Below are 20,312 nucleotides of genomic sequence, written 5' to 3'. Positions count from 1 at the left end.
AGACGCGGAAAAGCTGAACGGAGTAGCGGGTTACTGGTGTTCGGTGCGGAGAGAGAGAGAGAGAGCCGCGTGTCAAGGACAGCGACACTGAACCGAGCTCTCTTCTGCGAAGTTCTCCTCGATTTCCCTCCGGCACATGAACAAACAAATCCAAATCCCAGTTTGAACAAACAAAAAGATGTGAAAGAGCCCAATTCAGTACTCGTGGTGTTCAGGGCTCATGCAGAGAAAGGCGTCTCAAAACACATGGACATCTAAATTGCTTATTTTTGCTCTTGTGCCGACAAATACATACAAAATATGTAAAAATATCCACCTTGGAAATTATGCTCGAAAAAACTGTCAATTATTTCTTAAGTGAAAGCAAACAGTTGAGGGAAAAAAATGGGATGTGTATTATGTTGGATGCGTTCATCGTCTCTCAAAGGGGCCGCGCCTAATTTAGCTACTGGCTGCTGTAATGTTAATCCAAGAAAATGCTACTTTGTAGTTTTAACAGTCAAACCAAAAATTATCCAGACACCAGATATAATTTTTGATATATATAGCAAAACTGTAATAATGTGAGAAATGTTGAAGGTATCTGATGTAAGGGAAACAGGTCAATTTAGCTCAAAGGGAATCATTTAAGATTTTGAAGGGAATTTGAACAGAATCACTGTTTCACGGCTGGTCACGGAGACGCCCTGCGATTCAGTGAACTAGCCGTTTAACATCAAATCTGCGCTGGATACTAATATCCAAAATATAGTGAAACACTATCAATTAGCACAGTAATAAGATCGGCAGTTTAAGACATTAACTTGTAAGCACAAAACACAAGATACTTCTCTTTTCAATATGAATAAGGCTTTATTAGATAAATCTAAGACATATAAACTAATCTAACACATAAACACACGCACACACACATTCACACAAGTTGCAGGAAGGTCGAAAGTTAGGGAAAGATGAGTTTAAGAGAATGGAAATATGGAATCCCAAGTTTACAGCAATACGTTAAATTGCATAAACATGAACAACCATCAATCACGTAATTAGCGCTCGCATTGAGTTCCTCAATGGGGTTAAAATTATATTAGATACACCAGCACAACAAATATCTGGGAATACGTTGCCTTCGTTTGCTGTGAAAGGGACTCCCGTTGAAAGGGGTATCCCGGTGTCGCTGATTGGCTGGAAGTTCAGTAGTGGCTGAAGTGACGTCTTGGGGAGCCCGTGCTTGGGCGTTGGCTGAAGCTGGAGTTGTGTGGCTGGTTGGAGTTCAAACGCGCAGGCGAGGTCGACGTTACAAAACTTAACTCAGAACACGAAACTCTCAAACGGAAAAGAAAAGAAATAAAGTTTGACGAGACTAGGTTGTGTTCCTTCTCATCGTGGCATAGTAGCAGCAGGCAGGCACGCTGGAACCGCGCTCAAAGAACAATGATGACTAACCGCATGGCTAGATGCTACAAGCTAAAGCTAGGTAGCAAAGCTACAAGCTAAAAGCTAAGAGCAGGCATGACTAATAGCATGACTGATTGCACGAGCAAGGCTGGAACTAAAAGCCAAATTTCATGGTGTCCAAAGTATTTAAACTTCCCTGTTGGCCACCCCTCAAATGTTGCCTTGACCAATCAGATATGGTCTTGGCTCGGGGGTATCATAAATCATTTGTTTATCTTACCAAGCACGTGGTTCCTGCCCCGAAGGGTCTAATTTTGGACATGATTCCTATAACACGATTATGATATATTTTAGAAATAAATGATTGTCAGCACAATATCAAGCAAGAAAATTAGATTATATCAATACTAGACATGACTATGTATCCTATAGTTATCAAAAGACATACACAATAAGTGATTATACATGATAGTCAAATGTGTGGGTTACACATAAATGAATATGGAGTTAAGAAATGGAATGATTCATTTATAAGTCTTTTTTGAGTTCATTCTGGTCCATATATCTGTACGAAAGAAGTTTCTTTGCCATTCTCTGGTTGGTCTCTGGTCTGGTTGGTTGGTTATCTTGCTTGGTTCTTGTGGCACTAGAACTGATTTATGACTTCCTGAGGAGTTCGGCTCTCGTTTCAATGCACACAGCTCTGATAGACTCTTTAATTTGTCTGGTTCGACTCATTTCTGCTACACTGAATAAATGTAGGTTTGAATGTATATTTAATTTTTACATTGAAGACTATCCAGTGCTATTTTACATTTAATTATTTGGTTTCTGTACCTTGACACCGACAGAACTGAAAAAAACTTAAACTTTGTGTAAATAGCACAAATAAATAAAAATAAATGAATACAAATGAATCAATTTCAAACAGGGCCCACTGACCCCAGCTATGGCAATTCGAATGAGCCATTTTAATCTAGATTAATTTCAAGACCACAATGAGATTAATCTAGATTAAAAAAAATAATCTATGTCCACCACTAATATATATATATATACATAATATATAAAGTGATTAATACAGATGTGTGTATTCTGGTTTATGTTACACCATTTTTCCCCTTCTTTTAGGTAGAGCATGTCCATTTTACTCTAACTGTGTGTTCTCACCTCCATCTTTGAGAGCGTCAAAGTGGCCGGAAGTCATTCATATTCAATGTGAGCTGGCCTTGAGTAGCGGCGATGAATGGTGCGGTGCGACTTGGCCATTGAGAGTGTCGAAGAGAGTTGAAATCAGAGCAACTTTATGGTAATAAACTATGGCGTGGTTCAGCAGGCAACCAATCAGAACGTAGAAGTCCACCGCTTGAGAGGATTCCAGTGAACGCAGCTCCGACCACATCAAGTAAAATAGAGGACAGGTTGATCATTGCTGTGGCGGGTTTGTAATAATCAATGATGTGTCCCTGCTTGCATACAGGGACATAAAAAATCAAATAAAAATTATACGTGGACCAAGGTGTCTGAGATTTAGTGGTGTAAATTATGATTATTTCAAGTGATTTGTTCATTTTCAGTTCGTTCACCAAAATGATTCGTTCTGATTCGTTCAGTGACCATTTCTTCGGATTACACAAAATATGTCAGCAGGTGGCGAAAAAGAGTGTCTTAAGTCAATGAACGTATTCATTTGTTACAAAAACTGATTTGGCTTTATTATAATGTGTGCATAATCACATTCAATATATAAAGTCTATTTAAGTTGATCAGATGAATAAAGCACAAAGTTTTCTTGCATAATTATCATTTTAATTGTTTGGTCAGACAGTTCATATACAGTATTAGCCTATATATTCACATTCATAATTGGGGGATTAAACATGGAATTATGTTCTCTATGCTAAATATGAAAACAAGCGTATGTGCACAGTACCTATAACTGCACTTTGCATTTTATGAGTTTGACATGCTAAATGGCCTACTGACCTGGTTTACTCTCATTCATTTCGTTCACCAGTGAGATAAGATATGTACCAGTTCATTCACAAACGGCATGTATCCGTTCAATCAACTCGTTCGCATTCATTTCATTAATGAACGAGATGTACTAAATAATTCAACTCATTCAAGAACGACATGGGTATCAGATCTGTCATTTCCTTCATGAACGACATGTATCATTTCATTCAACTCGTTCTCGAACAACATGTGTACCGGTTCAGTCATTTCCTTCATGAACGATATCTCTAGATCTCGTTCAGATTCATATGAAACTCGTTCAGTGAAGGGCGTATTCATTCACTACATTCAACAAATCACATGCTCCATCACATGTCATACTCGAAGGAAATTAGCTCAAGGTTGAGTAACTATTTGACAGTATGAAATACTAATCCTAATAGCACTGGTTGCACGGCTGTGGAGGGAGGAACTTCAGTGAACGGGAAATATGAGTCAGTGGATTACATGAACGAGAATGATTTGTTAACCTAAAAGATTCATTCAAAAAGAATGATTCATTCACGAACGACACATGACTACTGAGATTGTTCATGTTCCTGGTGAGTTGCTGATGTACAGTAACAATATAGGAATAATAATCTAATGATATAATAAATAATGGTACAGTAGTCCCAGTTTACTTTTAAACAAATTTCCTTGATTATACTTACATTAAGTAATGTTTATACTTGATTATATTTACTTAAGTAACATTTTCAATGCAGGACTTTTACTTGCATTAGAGTATTTGAACCTGTTAGCCAGCACCCCCCATTATGGGACTCACAGCTGAAAGTGCTCTACCTAACTTATAATTGTAACAGTTTCCTACTTCAGTGGTGTCTTTGGAAAGAAGACCCTTTGGGTTTTACTTTTTATCAACCAGATTTGACAATGCTCAAAAATATTAAAAGTTTTAGACTCTGAAGTGCTTTGAACTTTTTTTACCACACTTATTTTTTACCACACTTATTAATATTTGTTTTTTTTATTTGATATAAAAATACATAAAATGATGCCTGGAGCAATCTAGAAAAGTAATGGGTTGAAAGCCACATATCTCAAGACTTTCTGTTTCAAATCTGAATGAGATATCATGAAAAATGAGACTCCTGCAAATATTTTTTATGAGACTATGTCTAGACCCCCACCCCCTTATATACAAAAATATATTTCCCAATAGTATTGAAGGCTTCTACAAACAATTTAGTCAGTAAACATACAACTGCATAGTTTTTTTTTTTCCATTACAAAACACTAGACAGAAACTTAGACATCATATAAGTGATTTATTTGAGCACTAGAAAAATACAATAAGAATAATTTGAGTAAGAAAAGTAAGAATAATAAGAAAAATAAAAAAAGATTTAACTTTGTTTGCCAATTACAGAAAATCACGAGATTGCTAGAAATGCAGCATTTACAATGAATTACGCTGCAAGTAAGTGCTGATGTGCTGATGGCCACTTTTACAGATGGTAATAACACAAATGCGCCATATAGTAAATAATCCACTCTCTCTATTCATATAGACGCGTTCACTTTGATAGTTGTGATCATGCAGTAATAGTGAGCTGATTTGGGCTGATTTGCACTCAAACAGATGGTAATCATGCAGATACATTTACATTCAACATTGTAGCAGAAATGAGTCGTACCAGACAAATTAAAGAGTATATCAGAGCTTTGTGCATTGAAACGAGAGCCGAACTCCTCAGGAAGTCATAAATCAGTTCTAGTGCCACAAGAACCAAGCAAGATAACCAACCAACCAACTTGTTCACACAACAGCTTTCAACATTAACACCAATAGAACAATTATTGACAATTTTAATTCGAAGAAGAGATTGTCAAATTTATTGTTCGTAATTGAAATACAACGCTGGACATCACATGTAAACCCAGGAGATCAAGTTAAATACTTGCATTGACTTCCCCCACCCAGCAGAACCAGACTGAAATTCCTAAGGGGGGGAAGGGCTTTAAACCTCTGTCTCTACAGAACATCCCTTTGCCAGAGAATGGCAAAGAAACTGCTTTTTGTACATTATATATGGACCAGAATAAACTCAAAAAGACTTATAAATGAATCATTCCATTGCTTAACTCCATATTCATTTATGTGTAACCCACACATTTGACTATCATGTATAATCACTTATTGTGTATGGCTTTTGATAACTATAGGATACATAGTCATGTCTAGTATTGATATAACCGAATTTTCTTGCTTGATATTGTCCTGACAATCATTTATTTGTAAAATATATCATAATCGTGTTATAGGAATCATGTCCAAAATTAGACCCTGTGAGGCAGGAACCACATGCTTGGTAAGATAAACAAATGATTTATGATACCCCCGAGCCAAGACCATATCTGATTGGTCAAGGCAACATTTGAGGGGTGGCCAACAGGGAAGTTTAAATACTTTGGATACCATGAAATTTTGCTTTTAGTCCCTAGCTGCTGCTATTAGCCATGTCCGCTTTTAGTCGGCTTTTAGTTCCAGCCTTGCTCGTGCTATCAGTCATGCTATTAGTCATGCCTGCTCTTAGCTTTTAGCTTGTAGCTTTGCTACCTAGCTTTAGCTTGTAGCATCTAGCCATGCGGTTAGTCATCATTGTTCTTTGAGCGCGGTTCCAGCGTGCCTGCCTGCTGCTACTATGCCAAGATGAGAAGGAACACAACCTAGTCTCTCAAACTTTATTTCTTTTCTTTTCCGTTTGAGAGTTTCGTGTTCTGAGTTAGGTTTTGTAACGTCCGTTCATCTTCAACCAGCCCACATGACTCTGCACTTTCAGCCAACACCCAACAACAACGGGCTTCCCAAGACGTCACTTCAGAGACTGAACTTCCAGCCAATCAACGACCTCGGGATAGCCCTTTCACCGAGGCTCCTTCTTCACAGGAGATGCAAGTAACTTTACCTCCAGACTGTGACCTTTACTGGTGTATCTAATATAATTTTAACCTCATTGAGGAACTCAATGCGAGCGTTAATTACGTGATTGATGGTTGTTCATGTTTATGCAATTTAATGTATTGCTGTGAACTTGGGATTCCATATTTCCATTCTCTTAAACTCATCTTTCCCTTACTTTCGACCTTCCTGCAACTTGTGTGAATGTGTGTGTGCGTGCGTTTATGTGTTAGATTAGTTTATATGTCTTAGATTTATCTAATAAAGCCTAATTCATATTGAAAAGAGAAGTATCTTGTGTTTTGTGCTTACAAGTTAATGTCGTAAACTGCCGATCTTGTTACTGTGCTAATTGATAGTGTTTTCACTATAGTTTGGATATTAGTATCCAGCGCAGATTTGATGTTAAACGGCTCGTTCAGTGAATCGCAGTGATCAGCCGTGAAACAGTGATTCTGTTCAAATTCCCTTTAAAATCTTAAATGATTCCCTTTGAGCTAAATTGACCTGTTTCCCTTACAACATAAAACATTCTCACATATATAAAAACTGTTGAAAAATAAAAGAAACAAAGAAAAAGGTAGAGTTGGGGTACTCAAACTCGGACTCGGACTCGGACTCGAGTCCAATTTTGAATGAACTCGGACTTGTCATGCACTCGGGTGTATTTGTACTCGGACTTGACACGGACTTGAACATTTTGGACTCGGAAAATATTCCGAGTACAGTCAAGTCCGCGTGTGTAACAATAAAAAAAGCATAAAATTGAGATGATAAATTAATGAATGTCTCCCCTTATGTCATTTTACTGCACCACACCGGCAGGCAGCAGTAGCATATCATCTCATGCTTATAGACGAAACACACGCATCACTCACTGGATATCAGTGTGGATTAGTGATGGAAAGTTTGATTCTTTTCCGCGAACCGGTTCTTTCGGAAGGTTTGATTCAATAAACCGGTTGAAAAAAAAAACGGTTCACTGGTTCTTTTACGCTCGACGTAATGACTGGCATTGGCGTTGTCGATCAAACATTCAAATATATAAAGTCACTAATCATAATTTCAGTCAGTTAAAAACCTCATAATCATGAAAAGTTTACAATTAATTTTTGCAACAACAAACCCAAATACAGCAACTGCAATAATATGCATACGAGGATTTAAGTCTTGAAGATATAAAGCAAATTAGGTGTCATCAGCGCAGAAACCATGATCCATGATACAACCATGATACAACCATGAAACCATGATACAACCATGCGATGTATTTGTTATTAAATGAACTTACATTTCGTCGGATTGCCCTTCATTCAAGCCCTCGGATTACCTGCACTCATAACATTAGCACAGAATCAGTTCAGAATCAATCACCAAAAGAATCAGTTCGGTTCAGACGCGCTGTGAGTCAGTCGGTTTCACGCTGAATCACGCATGCGCAGTATCATCAGCTCCTCGGTTCTTGAATTGGACGCCTCCGAAATAAAAACGGATTTCTGTTCCGTTTTACTGATGATCCGAAAACCGATGCTACCAATTCTTGACTTGAAAACGAGAATCGCTCAAACCGGCACGTGCTGCAGTTCAGTTTCATCAGCTGCTCTACTCGTGTTCATGTTCTGTTTACTACAAACTAAATTTGTGAATCTGTCTTCATCAACTATAAATACAGTACAGATATTTCATAAATAATCCCTTATTCCTCTTAAACATAGTCTTTAGAGTCTTAATTATTGTCCAACTTCCCTGAAAACCCCTTTGGCCCATACATAATCTACAATATACAGATTAGAAACATGCATCTTAAAAAAAAAAAATATATATATATATATATATATATATATATATATATATATATATAAAGTTATTTTAGCACACTTTCCGATGTTTAACAAAATACTTGAAAAATTACATGCATGCGCAGTATCATCAGTTCATCGGCTCTCAAATCGAACGCAACCGAAAGAAACGAATATTAATAGAATGTAAAAATTTACAATACCAATTTATAATCTTTTTTAGTTTAATTACTTTCTGGACTCGGGCGGACTCGGCCTTTAAGAACTCGGACTTGAGTCCATCTCGGCCCCTTTTGGACTCGGATTCGGACTTGGACTTGGACTTGATGTTTGTGGACTTGGTCTTGACTCGTACTCGACAAAGGTGGACTCGGACCCAACTCTAGAAAAAGGCGATCGCTATAAGTTCCTCCTCCATCAGCTGACATGTGCGTCAGAGCACGTCACGAGGGAGCGCCAAAATTCAAATATACTATCTTTCGCCTATCTTTCATTCAATTTTTTTTCTGGTGGAGATCATTTCATTCTGTTTGTGAGACTGTACACTGCAAAACCATGCCATTTTTTTTACTACAAAGATGCAGTTTCTGACCATGAGTTATTCCATAATGGACACAAACAGTTCTGTCGCTGAAGAACTGAAACGTACACAAAGGAATTATGATCCATATTACAACGTTATTGCTTCGAACGGAGCAGGTTCTGTTCCAGGGTTAGTTCACTTCAGCGAGCCTTCAGTGGGTGTGACAGATACCGCACAACATTATACATACATATATATATATATATATATATATATATATATATATATATATATATATATATATATATATATATATATATATATATATGATATGTTAATGAGAAAGCGCTAATATAAGTAATAGGGCAATATATTATATTATTTCTTTTATTGGCATATATAAGAGTTATCATACATAAATACTATGTAGGGTAATGTTTAACTTAATATATATTTATATATTAAATATTTAAATATATAATATTTATTTATTTTATTTAATACATTTTATATTATCTTACAGATGGATCGGCATTTTCTATAATGTCTAAATTTAAATCAAAATACATATCTGATATGACTTAATATAAATTAGCATAAAACAAACAATATAATTCACATTCTTTCTCAAGGATTAAAGATTAAATGGAAATAAATAAAAATTGCACAGCCATCAATTAGGTGGCGATATGCACTAAGCATGTAAACAACTAATGAACAAAAGAAGAAGAAAGAAACAGCTTGGCACGCTTTTTCTTAGCGTCCGTTTCTATAGTGACTCGTCGATTCGTCGCTCTGTTGAGAATGTCTTGAGTCTTAACCAGGAACATACTCTGAGTTGAATGAACTTACTCCCGGACGCGTTTTTGGAACCACATACCTCGAGTAAGCAAGGTTTGGGGTTAATCAACCGAAAGTTCAGGGTTTAGTTCACGGTAAGTTAACCCTGCTTTCTGGAATACACCCCTGGTATGTACAGCGTTTTCATTGCTCATGTTTTTATGTGTACTGCTTACACAAATGTAGCGAATACAGTCTTTATAAGCTTTCCATTGAAAAACAGCGATCTGTCATCGATGCTTGAGGCTTAGATCTTTATAATGATACATAGATTGTCAAGATTAAATTTGTCCCGTTTCATTTAATCTATTCATAAACACTGCAAGTTGAAAGGCGTTCAGGATTAGGGCGTCGGGGTGCTGGCTAACAGGTTAACAGTGCTTTATACATTATTAGGTAAAGGCTCTTAATACTTCATCCACAACAATATTTAATGAGGTTAACTTATAATGTTACCCTCATTTTGGCTAGTCTGCACAAGTTTAACAAGCTTGTTTGCTTTGCGGCCACTTTAAATACAAGATAATCATTCAATCTAAGTCAGAGCACTCACAAATCTTTCCACAGCATTGTGAGCAGGGCGGCCAGAGCAATTTTTGACGCTCCTCGATGGCGGCAGTGTGAAGGCACAGTAAGCATCCAGTAGTGTGACTGAATTCAGTCAAACTGGAGGGGGTTGGGACTTGGGGGGTAATGCTGTATAAATTGTGGGGGTTAAAATTAAAGCCGTGGATTGCTTTCTCTTTCCTATGGAGAGTGTCTGATGAGCATTTCAAAACTTGCAGAGCAGGTTTAGGCAAAGTGTCTGTTTTAGGACAAATTCCTCATTAAGTTTGGCTTTTGAAATTTTTGGAACAACATATTGCGTGTTACAATACAATATGGTTTTGTTTGTTTTTCTCAGTAGACATAAGGCATCTCTGAGAGAGAGAGACACAAAGAAACTTATAGAAAGAGACAAAAACGTGTTAATTCGTGTTAATTGCACATGGCAACGCTGTAGTCACTTGGCAATACAAATGTAAAAATAAATTGCAGTAATAAGAAACTTTCCAGAGACTTCATGTAGGCATAATATTTTTTTATTTAATTATTGGGCAATTCCAGTGTTACTGCCTTAATCTTGTAGTCAAAACCTGAAATATAAATTCTCACAGAATATAATCGTTACCAATATACTGTATTGAAACATCTCTTTATGTTTTTATAAATCCCAAACAGAGTCCAGACATCAGAAAAGTATCAATCTATGAACGTGTTTTATAGGCTAATTTAGATTTTGGAAATACACAGATGTGACAAAAAAAGACCCCTGTTTTTCTGTGATTTACAATGCACTAACCAGAAAAAAACTATATCTGCAGAATGTAGAAGGGTTGACCACTTTCTTAAAACATATCAATTTTATTAAATTTTTTGTTTTTGTGTTTCAGAGGAAAAATCTATGTTAAGGATGTGACATCTCTCCATTAAAGATGGTTCTGAAAGCAGAATTTATGCAAATGCTTATAACATGCTTTAAAAACTACTAACAGAGATGTCTAGAGGGTATTTAATAGGGCTGCCCCTCACGTAAGATTGTTCTAGTTACTAGTAGTTATTAATTTAAGTCATTATTCAACTAATCGCATGTTTATATTAAATGAAAACAGCCTAATCCATAATGAGCCTTATGTAGCAAATCAGCTCGAAGGCGAAATATGATTCATCCGTCATAACTAGTTATGATAAATTATAAATTGACCTCTCAGTGTCAACTGTCTGTCAATTCTAAGAATTTTACTTTGCTGTTTAAGGAAAATAACTTTCTTACTGTACAATTTTACTCAGAGCATGTAGCTAAACCTGCATGATTAGGGACTTCAGTTATGAGCAAACAATAAACAACGTCAAGAGGGATACAAGTAAGACTTTATTAACTACATAAACACTTAAACTAGTCTAACACACACACACACACACACACACACACACACATACAGTGGATGTAGGAAAAAGTGTTAAAGCTTGAGCAATAAAGAGAGGAGAAATAAAACATGAAGCTATCATACAATTTGATATTCAGCAGCTCTACAGCCTGAAGAAAACAGCAGTTTCTTAGTTCAAACTCACCTTTGAAAAAGGTGGATATGACACTTAATATAACAATTAATAAGGCTAAGTTTGAAATGTTGCAGGTCTTGCTTATTTGAAAAAGGGTTCTGATGCACTTTGGGGCTCCGGTTGGTCTCTGCTTAAGTGAGTTGGTGAAAAGACCAGTTAGAATAAGAGGCTATTGATGAATGGAAAGTCAAGGCTGAAAGGCCTGGCACAAGCTTAGCGTTCTTTTTAAGGCTCTTAGCTCAGCATCTTCTCCTGTAATTCCTGAATCTAAAAGAACCGCCCTGATCGGTGATCTGGCATTATGTGTCTGTTTTTGAAAGTCTTGAGTTAAAAGTAGCTTAGCCACATTCCTGAACGTCGTAAGTCCTAGTGTTATCAGATAGTGTGCCTTTGGTTGCTTTGGAAGCAAAGGCCTGTTCTGTATTTTTTAGGTGATAGTTGCCTTTTGGGGGTAGGGTTCATAAACCCTTTGTTTAGATGAGGAGGCGTTAGATATTATTTATTAAATATAACAAATAGTGGTGTGTCTTATTGGTCCAAATGCTACATAATTCCCCCCTTTTTGAACGTTTTTGTCCATCCAATAGCCAACTGCGAGCGACGTCAAAGGTGCAGAGCAATTGGACACGCACCTGCTACTCACAGCTGGGAGACATTGGTTGCTCTCTAGCTATTGGTGCCTCCAAGAGTGGTTGTGGTGCCATGGTGGATGCTGTCAGGTGGTGTGCTGTGGTAATGTAGGCTGTAGCAAGGTGTGGGTCCTTGAGACTATGCAGCAGGTGTCAAGGCTGTGTCACCTGTCATCCTGAAGTGAGTTGGTCAAGGTAAGATGGTTGTTTGTTGATGTTGTTAACCAGTAGGCTATCCATGGTACCCGCAATTTGGAAAAGTCGGGTTATACTCTCACTGGTAAGAGTGCAGGTGGTTCCAGGGATTGCAGGGAATTGCTATGGAGATTCTGTAGTGTGCAGAGAATTTCAGATTGACCTAGTGATGATGGCAGGAGAGCAGCAGATGGTTGTTATCCCTCTTTTTTGCTCGAATGTTACTGGAAATCTATTGTTTTTTTTTCAGTGTCGCTTGGCTCTTGTGGCGCCACCAACTTGGGCTTGCCTGAACTGTGTTGGTAGTGAGGTTTTGCTGTTGGACATGTGGGCCCGTTGATCCATCCAACATTGTCTGGCTGCTTCTTGGGTTCTGTCTGGTTTTAAGGGATTCTCCTTCCTTGGAGGGGTCTGAAGATAGGTTGCTTCAGGCAAGGAGTCAGACGTTCGTCCTTCCCAGTACTCCTCAGTTGAGTTTTGTTCTAAGAGCTCTTTTGCTAGTGTCAGCAGCTCCTGTAACTCCGAAGAATGCGTGTCCAGCTGTGCTTGTGCAGCCTCCATTCAGCACCTGTGTGAAGGGTACGGAGGAGGATGTTGTGGTGAACTGCTGTTGGACATACTGTGGTGTTTGCAGGATGAGGATACCCTTTTCCATGCTTCTCCCAGTGTTTGGTCTGGAACCCGGGTCTGTTGTCATGGTGACGGCTCTGTCCTCCACTGGCTAGCGGCTTTCTGCAGAAGGGCCTTGCATTATGGCATGGATTCATGCTTTGGATTCTGGGATGTGTAGTTCAGAATCAGTGGGGTTTTGAGAACACCTCAGTGGAGGCATTGTGCTTATTAAAGGTCTTCTGTGTCAGGTCACACAGTTGTTGAATAGGCATTGTGCGGCAGGCCATAATGCCTAAATGATGACTTACAATAGGATTGAGGTTTCGGAGGAAAAGGTTCTTGAAACTAGTGTCCTCCTCCATGCCAGGGTAATTGTTAGCTTCGAAGTATGCTCATCAAAGTCTGTGGTATTAAGCATGGGGATTTTCATGCCTGCCCTGTTTGGTGTCTAGGCCAGTGATCAATCCATGTTCAGACTCTGGGTCTGAGAAATCCTTTATGATTGCGTGTTTAAGCTGCTGGTGAGTCCACTCTCAGGGTCTCTGTTGCTGAGCAAGGACTTGGATTTCAGCTCAGGTTGCTTGCAGATGGCATTCACAGGCATTGTTTCAGTTTTCCTGAATTATTATTATTTTTTTTATGTAACTGCAGAGTTTTTCAGGGAGCTAACTTGAAGTGTCCAGCAGAAGGCTTTGGTTCCCCCCTTCGCAGCTGGTTATGGGGGGGGAGGGGGGCTTGCACTGCTGGTGGTGTGTTGTTCAGCACGCTGTCTTTTACATGAGCACATGCGCAGTCGACAGGACTGTTTCAGTTCTCTCATGTCCAGCTCATTAAGGCTGAAGTATCTCCATCACAGTTCTCTGCTGGGTTTCCAGGTGGTCCTGTTGAGCTGGCAGGGCTGGATGTCTGTGGAATATCTTCGACATACTGGCACATTTGTGGGAACACCAGAGAGAGAGAGGTAAATAAACAGAAACAAAAGGAAGTGTTTCTAGTGTGCTCAGGGGCCTGGTGTAAGGAGGGTAATAGGCAAGACAGGAATTAGACTACTAATAACCTGTATAGCTCATTAAGGTTACGACAGTCGTTAGAACTGCTCTAATTCTATACCCAGGGGGAAGATGGTGATGGTCAAACTAACTGAAATAAGGTAAAATTAAAACAAAAGGTCTTTATAGCTGTAAGAAACTAAAAGGAAAAGGAAATGAATCAATTGATTTAATAAAATCTCAGATTTCAGAATATAAAAAAATCAACTTAGCTGAATTGATACATTCATGCTAAACAAAGGTAAATTAATGAAAATAAAATCAAAGAGAAGGTGATAGCAATAAACAGGAAGTGAAACCAGAAGTGAGGAGAGAGAGAGAGAGAGACAGACAGACAGAGAGATTTGTTTGAGATTTGTTACAATGTTACAACGACATCCCGGGATTGATTCTGGCTTTGAACCCGGGTCGGGGACCTAGTAACATTGCCGGGTTCGACCCGGGACGAGCGCTGTGTGAACAAAAGCCAGATCTAATGCCATGTCAGAGTGAACGGCTGTTTTGAAGAAAGATCAACGTTCGCGACAAAAAAAATATCTGCAAACTGTAATGAAAGTATAACGTGCCTAGCATTTTCGACTTGTACATTACACGTCACGCCCTGATGTCACGTGTCGTTACGGGATCTTTACTGATTGTGTGTGAAAGCACGCACATATCCCGGGTAATCACTGGCGGTGTGAAAGTGCAAAATCTAGCGACCCAGGAACAATTGCTGGAACACTTTACCCGTATATTTGCCAGAATGGCAGTGTGAAAGGGGCTTAAGTGTCACCTAGCAGTTGAGATTAAGGGCTTAGTTTAGACTGTATGGCTGCTAAAGTTAGCTTTGGCTACACACAGTTCTTTGTTTACACAAAGATATTACATATATGTGAAGTGAGTGCTATTATCAGATTAACCCGGAAGAATCTGCTCACACTTCAGGGGTAACATGTTGCTAGGAGACTAATGCAAACTCACATCACAGCCCAAGCGGAGCAGCGATTGATCTGTGCTGTCAGCATGCATAGGAAATTCAAATGTGGTCAGATGAGGAGGGCTCAGTCATGAAATCACATGCAACTCATTCACAAATCAAAACAGCACATTCACTTCATAGGCAATGGTGAATATATAGTTAGCTACGCTAGAATTTGACGTAAATGTTTTACATGAGCGAGTCACTATGAATACAAAGATACTTAACACATAATAAGGCCTTAAACCGGTGAAATTAGGAGCATCGCTCAGAGCACCTACAACAGTGCTGAAAGTGTGGATTTCTTCCCCCAAGATCAGACTGATTTATTCTGGTACCATTTATATGCTGCTTACATGAGATTACTTCGTCAGAAGATGCATACCCTCTACTAACAACAGAAATTAGGGTTTCTTTGCTAAAATCAGGTTAGTTTCTTATCGTACGATTTAAAAACATTATAGCACTGAAAACTTTCTACTGCTTGTACGAAGGCACATTCAAGCTATAGTTTTATCTTATTTTGATCAGAAACTGATGTGCGCATGTATAAGAAGTTACTAAACTAATGAGACGGATGCATAAGATTGATTACTGGGTCTGCTTGCAAGCAATGTTTAAAATTATGCTACCATTCTAAAATTCTGATAGTACTGCATAAAGTAGGAAAACTATTATTTTCCTGGTTATGTGTTTCTGGCTAGCTTGTCAAGGTCTCTGGGGGTCACATCATGCACTGCTGCAGGCATGCTTGGAAGGGACCCTCTCCACTCTGTGGTTGCTGGAGGTATTATGGTTCTGTCTGCTGAGTTGTTAAGCAGAAAGTGCTTGCTCATCTTTCGTAGTTGTTGAGGGGATTTGCGCTGCTGAGCAAGGATGAGGGAGTAGGGTATCTCTCCCACTGTGGTTCCTTTTGCAGCCTATAAGAATACCTGAGTTCTCTCTGGACAGATCAAGTTCATCTTGAGTGTTGTCCAGCTTTTCCAGGTCCTTTCTGGCTGCCTTTTCCAGTCTTTTGGTTTCCTCATGTAGCTCCATTCTGCTGGGGTCCTTGTGGGATCTGTGAGATCCGTGATCTGTTGCTTGAGATCATTTACCTCCTGTTTCAGACCAATGAGGACATTAGTCAGGAAGATGATGATCTTGGTGATCTCTTTGTAGTCATAACTCTAGCTTGAGTCATGAGTCGGTAGTACCTTTGTTGTCTAATTGCTTTCGGCTCTGGTTCAGTAGGTTGTCTGTTGCCCTGGGTAGATGGGTGTTCCTCACAACGCCTGGCCAGTCCTTTTGGTCTGCTGTCTGGACAGATAGTCTGAGCATCTGCAATATTTTGGCAAACTCATGTTAAGAGTAAGGGCAAGAGACTAACGCAAGATCAAACAGAATGTGGTGCTAGGTTTTACAGCTAGGTTTTGCCAGGTGTGGTTAGCTGGTGAGGTATTCTGTTATTATCTTAGCTGTGGATAGCAGAATGCTAAGATAAGTTTGGGTCAGCATATGTTTGCTGAAAGGAGCATAAGCAGAGTTCTAATTGATGACTTACTGTAAGACTGTTTTTATTGTCAAATTAACACTCAGAAATTACTGATAGTTCACAACAGGCTCGATCTCTAAGGAAGTGAAGTAGAGGAGGGAAAAGGAAGAGGAGAGCATTCCTATTCAGATTATGCTGATTACTTGGTGCTCGGGACTATAATTATGCCCTAGTATTTGTCTAGATGACTTGTGTAATAGGGTCATAAGATTAGAGCACATGTTGAAAATAAACAAATCAGGAATAAAATAGTCTCTACTTCCTTTTGAGGTTCAGAGAGAACATCAAACAAAAAAGTGGAACAAAAAGGGGTATAGAAAGTAAATAGATTTAAAAATCGCTGGCTGCTATTATTAAAACAGGGTAATCAGTCTGATTATTGGGAGCAATATTTAGCACTAGTGATTAACTGTAAGATGTGTGTTGGGCAACAAACCATAGTTGGCCGCAGCTGCTGCGTGTTAAGCTCCCATGCTTAGACCATACCATGTGTGTGCCCCGCCCTTCATAGCATGTTATTCACTGTGCTATTAAAAACCCCCAATAACTTAATTCTTCTCTAGATAAAAAGTTAAATGTAATTAAATTTAGATTTAATTAACTAGTAACTGAGCAATAGCATTCAGGAAGGATACATCTGAGTTTGTTACGTTAGCTATAAGAATTTAAGATAGGGAACAGAGAATAGAGGACGTGAAAAATCAGTGCATTCAGTCCTTTAAGACTTGTTGCATTAAATAAGCACTTCTATGAATGCTTCTCTAATTTCACAATAAACCTCTTCCACTTGTTTAAAGATTAACAAAACAGGTTTGCTTTAAGTTAAAGACGGTTTAAACATATATTTAGTTATGAAGTATGAAGTTACTGTGTTTCAGCGAGTGAAACACAGTAATGACCACCAGGTTACTATTGTATACATACAGTCAAAGTGTAGATGAATTGCATCGATCTAATTATAGTATATAATGCCTTGATCTAATCTACCTTTATATAACACTGTACTGACATTTCTTTGTCAAAAACAGTTTAAACAACACTGCAATTTAGTGATTTCTTCACTAAAGCAGATTGATGCATTATGGTACAGTTTGGACTGCTGAGCTGAGGTTTCTTTGTCTGGACAGACCTACACTTTAATACTGAAATTAGATATCCATCTGTAGACTGATTAAGAACTTGTTGCGTGTTTTTATGAATTATTTCCTTTATTTTAGTAAAACACAAGGTACTGTATAACTTTGCTCAAATTATTTAAGCCTAACTAAAACAATAAACTAATCAAATTAAACTTGGCCACGATTTAGCTAAATCAATTGAAACTGAAAAGAATGGATGGATTAATTCAATTCAATTTGTTTATTTGTATAGCGCTTTTTACAATACAATACAATACAATACAGTACAAATCGTTACAAAATAACTTTACAGAAAATTATGTTTCTACAATATTTAGTAATAGCTTGTGAAAGTGGTGACTTTCAGTTTGTGCACGTATGACAGGATTTGTAGAGAAATGTACACAAGTCGTAGTCAGCCAGATGATGAACATTATTAATATTATTAATAATTAATATATGATTCAGTCACACTTGTAGCAATGTTTGTTAGTTCTGTTGTTGATTCAGGGTTAGCATCATCTGGGGTCCTCTGAGGGTCGGCATCATCTCTTCTCAGGTGTTCTGGATCCAGACTGGAGCTTGTGTAAATCCTAGATCCCGTGACAAAACATATAAACAAATAGAGACATCATAGCTGCTGTTCCAACAAATTAAAATTAATTATTTCATCCCAAGCTAAAGAATAAGAATGCACATTTGATCAGATACAACTATACTCACAATTTAAGATACATTATTCAAATGCTTGGCGAAAGAGATGCGTTTTTAATCTAGATTTAAACAGAGACAGTGTGTCTGAACCCCGAACATTTTTAGGAAGGCTATTCCAGAGTTTGGGAGCCAAATGTGAAAAAGTCCTTTAGTGGACTTTGCTATCTTAGGAACTACTAAAAGTCCAGCGTTTTGTGACCTTAGGGAGCGTGATGGATTGTAACGTGGTAGAAGGCTAGTTAGGTACGCAGGGGCTAAACCATTTAGGGCCTTATAGGTAAGTAATGATAATTTGTAACTAATTTGTTGAATTAATTAAACTTTTTTTCCCAAGTAGTTATCTGTCAAAATAAAGGACAGGTAATGCATAACAAAGTTTGTGCATGACAAAAATGCATTATTTTTTTTATTAAAGGAATTTATTTTAAAATATAAATTAAAAATTTACTTGTGACAAATATAGGCCTAATATGTGAGAATATTTACATTTTTTTTTCATATAAATCCATTTATGTAGCCTAGCTCACTAAAATAGGCTACCACTTTTAATGCTCTGATGAAAAGTAACACACTATTTCTTTAGGATAATATAACACATAATTCATATTATATAAATAATGCTGCACACATGTTAAATGTTTCACATCTAAAATATGGTGTAATACTATGTAGCTTAAAGAAAATATATGCACAGGCTCATCGGCTTAACATTTATCCTGCTTGAATTAATTCTATGAAACACACATAACTTCATAAGTACTACATTTTCATCTGTGAATATTAAATAATTGAACTACAGTGTTTTTCTTAATTTTCCCAACTGCAGCTGTCAAAGGCAAAACATAAGTGAGGCAAAGCTGATGGCTATTTGCGAAAATGTGCTTTGATCCATTTGTTTGATAACTCGTGGTTAAATCACCACTCAGCAGTCAAAAGCTTCAAATGCACTTTGTAAACATGGTGGCGACAGCGCCCACAGTGGTAAAAAGCTCATTCTGGTTAGCTGCCTTACTGTAAGTGGTGTGTTTTTGTCAATAAGATTTGTTATGCCAGTGCCAAAGATGACTTTCTGTTTGGTAAAAATCTGAACAGACAATGAAGTTTTAAAAAAAGTAAAGATATTATTAATGCTGTGTTGTGTTGCAGGGTCCTCATGGATTCACTGGGCTAAAGGTACATCATTATGTTATGAAGCATATCTGTGCTGTTGTTGATATTGATTTAAATTTGTTATTATTGGAATCAGTAGTTTATAGTTAATTCAGTCAATACTGATGCCTAAATTAATCCCATATTTCTTATGGAATATGGACATTTGGTTTTTAAGGCATGCTGCATACTTGCCATGTATTGTTCATAGAGCAAATCACCTTTTTCATAGATGGAAGTTTTGTACATAGAGAATGCTGTTAGACTTGCAGAAGGTCTTTTTCACCACATAACCTCCCTCTGTGTACTACTATACCAAAAGGTCCTTAGTCATCCAACTCATTGTAGACCAGGGGTCGGCAAGTAAGTTTGGCATTTGGCAAAAAAAAAAAAAAAAAACTAGGTGGTGGGCCAGAACATAGTCAAAGCATAAGTTGAAAGAAATGAATTTATGAAAATGCAATTAGAATTGCCTGTGACATACTGTTAAAGTTTCTCTTGTAAATGGTAGTGAGCCGTCTTTCATCCTGTAGGAGGACAGTCATTAACAAAAAGCCACATTTGTGTGGTGGTGTCCAGCAGAGTATGTGAGCGGAGTGAAGCATCAACAATTTCCCCTCCTCACTCCAAGCATTTAATAATCACTCTGCTCTCGCTCAGCTCATCGCTAACTGAAATCAGAAACACCACTCTGCCTTCACCCTTCACTCTGTGGCTAAAGTATTTCAGTAAGTTTTAAATATCACAGTTCTGTTTAATAGAACACAAACAAA

The 20,312-nt window shown here is 37.9% G+C and overlaps 1 protein-coding gene across 15 annotated transcripts in view; it reads left to right on the top strand.

Moving 5' to 3' along the window:
• Positions 1-20,312, top strand: part of col25a1 (collagen type XXV alpha 1 chain) — a 130,409-nt gene that overhangs the window by 88,139 nt on the left and 21,958 nt on the right. For all 15 annotated transcript variants that reach the window (XR_003280627.1, XM_026247063.1, XM_026247064.1 and 12 more), the window contains one exon: positions 19,537-19,563. Coding sequence is in view for 14 of the 15 variants with exons in the window: in XM_026247063.1 (XP_026102848.1) it covers positions 19,537-19,563 (27 nt within the window). In the remaining variant the exon portion in view is untranslated. The remainder of the gene's footprint in view (positions 1-19,536; positions 19,564-20,312) is intronic.

The sequence above is a fragment of the Carassius auratus genome, unplaced genomic scaffold (genome assembly GCF_003368295.1).
Source record: "Carassius auratus strain Wakin unplaced genomic scaffold, ASM336829v1 scaf_tig00014207, whole genome shotgun sequence".
Lineage (NCBI taxonomy): Eukaryota > Metazoa > Chordata > Actinopteri > Cypriniformes > Cyprinidae > Carassius > Carassius auratus.
This window is presented reverse-complemented; position numbering and strand designations above follow the sequence as displayed.